Source organism: Octopus bimaculoides, chromosome 28 (genome assembly GCF_001194135.2).
Source record: "Octopus bimaculoides isolate UCB-OBI-ISO-001 chromosome 28, ASM119413v2, whole genome shotgun sequence".
In the NCBI taxonomy this organism is placed as follows: Eukaryota; Metazoa; Mollusca; class Cephalopoda; order Octopoda; family Octopodidae; genus Octopus; species Octopus bimaculoides.
The window spans coordinates 16,774,644-16,781,057 of NC_069008.1; the positions used below are offsets into that span (position 1 = coordinate 16,774,644).

The window sequence follows — 6,414 nt, forward strand, 5'->3', positions numbered from 1 at the left end:
GTAATAGACAAAGTGGGTCGGCAAGGTGTCGGCCTTCTTTGAAGTGGTCATGTTGTACTCTTTGTCCAACCACTTCAAAGGGTCATTGAAGAAAAGGTCAGCTTCATCCACATAGTGGTCAGTCTGGGAGAGATTCGGTTCGCATGTCAAGAATCGCATTGGCACTCGTCTGTGGATATGGCTGCAAACGAAAAAAACAAAGGATAAAAACACATCATCAGGGAGTCAGCTAACTATAGAAAGGGGTGCTGGAAAGTTTCTGGCTTTAAGGGTTTCATGGAAGCCAAACCTTCTGGGTTCTTTTACAGGGGTTAGAAAAACTGAAGGACCCCTGCAATAAGTGTGTGAATCTGAGAAGGGAATAGGTTGGATAAAATCATAATTAACTAATCTTCCTCTATTTTCTTTTACCCAAAGCCAGGGAATTTTCAACACTCCTAATATATATACATATATACATAAATATATCTACGAAGGGGTGTTGAAAAGTTCCTGGCTTTTAAGGGTGTCATGAAAGGCCTGGTTGGAGGCCCAAACTTCTGAGTTCTTTTACAGGGTTTAGAAAAACTGAAGGACCCCTGTGATAAGTGTGTGAATCTAAGTAGGGAATATGTTGGATAAAAGCATAATTAAGTGATCCTCCTGGATTTTCTTTTATCCAAAGATAGGAACTTTTTAGCACTCCTTTGTGTGTGTTCGAGTGTATGTGTTTGTGTGTATGTGTTTGTGTGTGTATGTGTTTGCCCTTAGCTATTGCTTGAAATCTGGTGCTGGTTCATTTACATCCCCCTAAATTAGCAGTTCAGCAAAAGGGACAGATGTAATATGTACCAGGCATAAAAGAGAAAAAAAAAAAAATGACAGGGATCGATTTGTTTAATAATTAAACCCCTTCAATGCAGTGGCCCCAGCATGGCTGCAGTTCAACAATTAATTGAAGCAAAAAAAAAAAAAATCAACAACAACAATGACGAATATTCAAAATTACCTGTAAAACGGGGTCGAATGACAGGGCATGAGGAAGAGCACACGAGAAGTAGGGGTCAACTTTTCAGGAGCAAATTCATCATGAAGGAACTTTGTCACAAGCACCGTACCCCTTTGATGGATCAGATTGAAATAAAACGCAAGGGGTAGGTTTGTGACTGCGAGAAATATCAGCAGATAATAAGCCTTCGTTAGGCGTGATTTCTGAACGAAGTACTTCTTCTTTTGTTCGCTGTCCGGTGAAGCATTTTCCGAAGTATTCTCCGGAGATGGAAACGAATGACCTTTTCCTGAAGAATGCGGCTTCGTGTTGGACTGCAAGTCTTCGGTGCACAACGAGTGGAAGTAAATTCCGCAGTAATGCATTGACAAGGGGATCGTATGCATCACGAAACGGAACTCCTTGTGACTGAGGAAGCTGGAGGTAGAAGATGGATAAAAGAAAACGAACGGTTGAAAGAATGCAAAAGACATACGAAAGAATGATTCTGAAATTCTTTCAGGTTTTACAAGAATAACAAGAGGGTGCGTCATTCTTTAGTCCTTTATGTGAAATCAAGTGTTCAAACACAAGCACACACACTCAACTGTCAATAGTCCAGTCTACCTAGCTGTAAGTAGGTGCCATACTTACCATTTGACACACAAAAGGTTATGTACGTACACACACCCATTCACGTGCACACACACAGATACCCCCCCCCACACACACATACACATGAACACACACACACACACACTCACCCATGCAAACAAATACAAGACCACACACACAAAAGACCAAAAACCTACACACAGACATACACACACACAACCATCCCTAACCCCACATCAACAGACACACACAAAAGACCTGAAATCTCATGCACATACACACAAACTAAGTCACATACAAACACACACACACTGGTTCCCCTCCCCTCCAACACACACACACACACACACGAGACTTGAGACCATACCACACCTGTATATCAAGAGAGTCCAGAGGATGACGGTGAACAGGGACTTGTTCCTGGCCTTGCACACCCCAGCAACAAACGGCACAAGGTGAGTTGCTATGATGACAGGGTAGCCCTGCGTCACATACCAGTGCCACGGGTGGGTGCCATAGTGCGAACCAAGGTTGGACACCACGTTGAACTTGAAGAAGTTGTACTGTACAAGGACAAATTTGCCGTAGCCAAGGTAATCAACCAGAGTGGACAGAGTAAGACAGGACCCACTGTGGAGTATAAAAAGAAAAGACGGACGTAAACAGAGTGATCAAAATACCTAATTATGTACATACATACATACATATATATATACATATACACACACACACACACATATATATAGACAGACAGACAGGCAGGCAGATATATCTCAAAGAAAGTAAGGAATGGAAAATTGTAAACAAAGTCTACATATGTTTCAAAGCAGCACTTTATGTTTTACATAACTTATAACACATGCAAAAACAATTTGTAGGTCAAATTACCTTTGGATTGTTTACGTCATTGCATGGAGAAGAGTGAATGATTTGCTAATTCTGTCACAGTAAAATGGTTGCAGGAAAAAAAAAAAATACTAAGCCAAATAACCAATGAAATCAATTGTTAGCAGGTAAGCAGCCATACACACACACACGCACACAATCATCATCATCATCATCCTCATTTAACATCCGCTTCCCATGCTGGCATGGGTTGGATGGTTTGACTGAGAACTGGCAAACCAGGAGGCTGCACCAGGCTCCAATCTAATCTGGCAGAGTTTCTACAGCTGGATGCCCTTCCAAATGCCAACCACCCAAATGTGTGTGTGTGTGTGTGTGTATGTATGTGTGTATATATCTATATGTGTGTGTACCTTTGTGTCTGTGTTTGTTCCACCACCACCACTTGACAACAGATGTGTGTTTACATCCTTGTAACTTAGCAGTTTGGCAGAAGAGACTGATACAACAGGTACCAACTTGAAAAAAAAAAAACTATAAATTCGCAAAGGTGGTGCAGCATCACACTCATAGTCTCATGATTGAAGCGTCCTGTGCTGGTGGCACATAACAGGCACCCGTGCCAATGGCACGTAAGAGGCACCCACTACACGCTTGGAGCGGTTGGTGTTAGGAAGGGTGTCCAGCCATAGAAACCAAGTCACAATCAGACTGGAACCTGGTGCAGCTCCCCAGCTGACCAGTTCCAGCGCTCTTCGGATCCCTGGCCAGCCATGTGTGCCGCCTCAAAGATGAAGGGACCCCATATGATATCAAGTGGAGGATTTGAGAGCGGCTGGGACCCTACGTTAACGGGACGAAACGCTGCAAGCTTTGTATAGCTGAGTGAACAAGGCTTCTTAAAACCTCCCAGAAACCCGAATCACTGGTCACTCTCCAAATAATTTACAGCCCTTGTATCCATTTCAAATGCAACCTACAGCAAGCATGGGATTCCACGTTCTCCGATTGGACCCAGAAAAATCTTTACAATCTAAAAACAGCCAGAGGAAAACAAAACAGAAAAACGAACACTGTTCCCCCTCTTTTGGCCCACAATGAACTAGTCTAAGGGAGATAACCCATCCTCACTGACACCCGGACTATTCTTTCGTGACTTCCTGATCAGATGGCCCTAACACATTCCTGCCTCCCAGAGGTGAAAAGTTATATTCGTCTTCGAATGTAACTTCGAATGTTGTCGAATACGAAAGGTGGTGAGCTGGCAGAAGCGTTAGCACGCCGGGCGAAATGCTTAGCTGTGTTTCGTCTGTCTCTACGTTCTGAGTTCAAATTCCGCCGAGGTCGACTTTGCCTTTCATCCTTTCGATAAATTAAGTAGCAGTTGTGTACTGGGGTCGATGTAATCGACTGGTCTTCTTCCCAAAAATTTCGGGCCTTGTGAATGTTGTCGAATATGAGAATCTTAAGAAAAGCGACTGATACAGTCTTAACTAAAGGGAAGCAACTCAGCAGGTCTAATTTTTTTTTTAATGTAAAACGAATGTCTTTTTTGATCTCTGAAACCATTCACAGCGAAATTAAATTTCATGGTTATTCTGATGTAAAGGCGCATCGCCCAGTGGTTAGGGTGTTTCACTCACATCTAGAGATCATGGGTTCGATTTCCAGAACGAGCAGCGCAATGTTTTGAGCAAAACGCTTCATTTCACATTGCCTCAGTCCACTCAGCCGTAAATGGTTAATCCTACGATTGACTAGTCTTTTAATCAAGGGAAACGTTGGCTTACTCGCCTTGCCAGTGGGGTGGCATTATTCGAAAGTTAAAAAGCACTGTCTTATTATGCATGCGATACTTTGGTCAGACGAAAAATCGTCTTGCATGCCACTGGTCTGTGGTGCAAGAAATATTGAGGACCGCTGCTTTTTCGGGATACTTACATGGCTAAAACGTAGAGGACACACAGACGGAGAGAGAAGGAGTTCTGAAGATGCCAACCACAGAGAAGAATCCACGTGATGACGGAGGTCGGTCGTACAATGACAGAGAGTCCAGCGACCAAAAGGAACTTGAGGGTGGAATTGCGGTCCCTGAAATAAGAAAAGATACAGAAGAAGAGATGAGAGATGAGAGACAAAAAGGAACAGAGGAACAGAAGTGTATATATATGTGTGTGTACATGAATATCAGTCCTTTCCGTCAATTTGTTTGACTAAAACACTTTTAAGATGGTGCTACAGCATGGCCACAATCTAATGACTGAAACAAATAAAAGGGAACAGATGTGTATGTGTGTGTGTGTGTGTGTATCTGTGTTTGTTCCCTCTCACTGCTTGAGAACCAGTCTTGGTTTGTTTACATCCCTGTAACTTAGCTGTTTGGCAAAAGGAGTCTGATAGAATAGGTACCAGATTTTTTTTTAAAAATACAAAAAAAAAAACAAAAAAACTGCAGTCAATCTGTTTGATCTTTTTAGGTGGTGCTCCAGCTCGGCCGCAGTCCAGTGAATGAAACAAACAAAAGACAAAAGATATGAACAAGGGAAAAAAACAAAAAAAAAAAAACTTACTTTGGTTTCAATTTTGGCCAAGGGTAATGATACAGAGCGATGACCGTGAGGGCTGTCTCAGCCCCGTTGGTCAAGGTGCGAGGGTAGGTGTAGAGCAAAAACCAGGACAATATCTCACAGACCAAAGTCCACTGCGCCGTGGCCGTGCCGCTGAGGCGCAATGAGAGCTTGTAGAGATAGAAGTCACCAGTGGCAGCAAGGAGCCCCTGCAACACGCGAGGGGCTTTAATCTGAAAAGAGTATTATTTGTGTAGTCAGCATGTGAGGTTTGATTGAAGAGTATTGGGGTGGTTGTTACAGTAATAAAGCTAAAGCAACCAGGGTGAAGCCATGTGGAACGGATTGCCCTTGAATTCTGTCATGCATCATGCAGTCACACTAAGTTATTACACATTCGCTCACTTTTGTTGCTTATAGCAGTGCATGGAGAGCCTCCCCTCTTTATGCCAATAATGTTATCCAAAGGAAAGGTAAAGGGGTTGATACAGCTTGGCACCAGTGACATCGCAACTCATTTCTACAACTGAGTGGACTGGAGCAACGTGAGATAAGAAAATCTTGCTCAAAAACACAACATGCAGCTCGGTCCAGGAATCGAACTCACTACCTCATGATTGTGAGCCCGATGCTCTAACCACTGAGCCATGTGCCTTCACTGTGTGTCAGAATAAAAGAGATGATAACGGAAGAACAGCTTTGGTCATAAGTCAGCTTGGTCAGTTATCTCGGGACCTATACAACATAAATAAATAAATAAATAAATAGTTGGAGGATATATTTACCAATAGGATCCTGTAGTCCAGTCTGAGAATGTGCAAGACTTTGTAGAGAACAGTAAAGACGGAGGGATAAAGGTAGCCACGCAGGGCATTCCTCCATTCCCAAGTCTGATAGCCATAACTGTGAAGAGAAAGAGAGAACAACACCATCAGTGAAACACAGAGTGATGGATTAACAACTGAGCAAAATAAACAAGTGAAGGATGGAGCACCACAGAAATGGTAAATGGTTTACAACACAAAAGAAATCACTTTGAATTTGCTTAAATAATATTTGAAATGCCTTATGTCTACTAAGTGTAAGATTAATTTTGAGGATCTGATCAAAAAATTAACCATTAGAATCTCATCGAAGACTTTGCGATTAAAACAAGTAGGAGAAAACTTCTTCAAATCTAAATAAAATGGAAGAATATAAAAATAAATATTTTTCCATCTTTTGTTTCATTTTGAAAAATAAAAGTTTATTATATGGTTTGTTATTGTTTATATTTTAAACTACATACACGGGGGGGGGGGTTACCAAACTCTTTTAAGTGTTTATGGCCTCTACGGGTCTTAATCCGGACCTGCTACACACAACCCTCCCCCTCTTAGAACTTTGGCCCTCTGCTTAAATAATATTTTAGGAAATATA

At 42.0% G+C, this 6,414-nt stretch overlaps 1 protein-coding gene across 1 annotated transcript in view; it reads right to left on the minus strand.

Moving 5' to 3' along the window:
• Window positions 1-6,414, minus strand: part of LOC106878051 (GPI mannosyltransferase 3) — a gene marked incomplete at its 3' end in the record, with an annotated part of 9,535 nt that continues 3,121 nt past the window's right edge. The window contains exons 2-7 of the mRNA XM_014927139.1: window positions 5,781-5,898; window positions 4,999-5,228; window positions 4,370-4,519; window positions 1,955-2,212; window positions 989-1,405; window positions 1-181 (exon numbers count right to left, since the gene is read on the minus strand). Coding sequence (XP_014782625.1) covers window positions 1-181; window positions 989-1,405; window positions 1,955-2,212; window positions 4,370-4,519; window positions 4,999-5,228; window positions 5,781-5,898 — 1,354 coding nt within the window. The remainder of the gene's footprint in view (window positions 182-988; window positions 1,406-1,954; window positions 2,213-4,369; window positions 4,520-4,998; window positions 5,229-5,780; window positions 5,899-6,414) is intronic.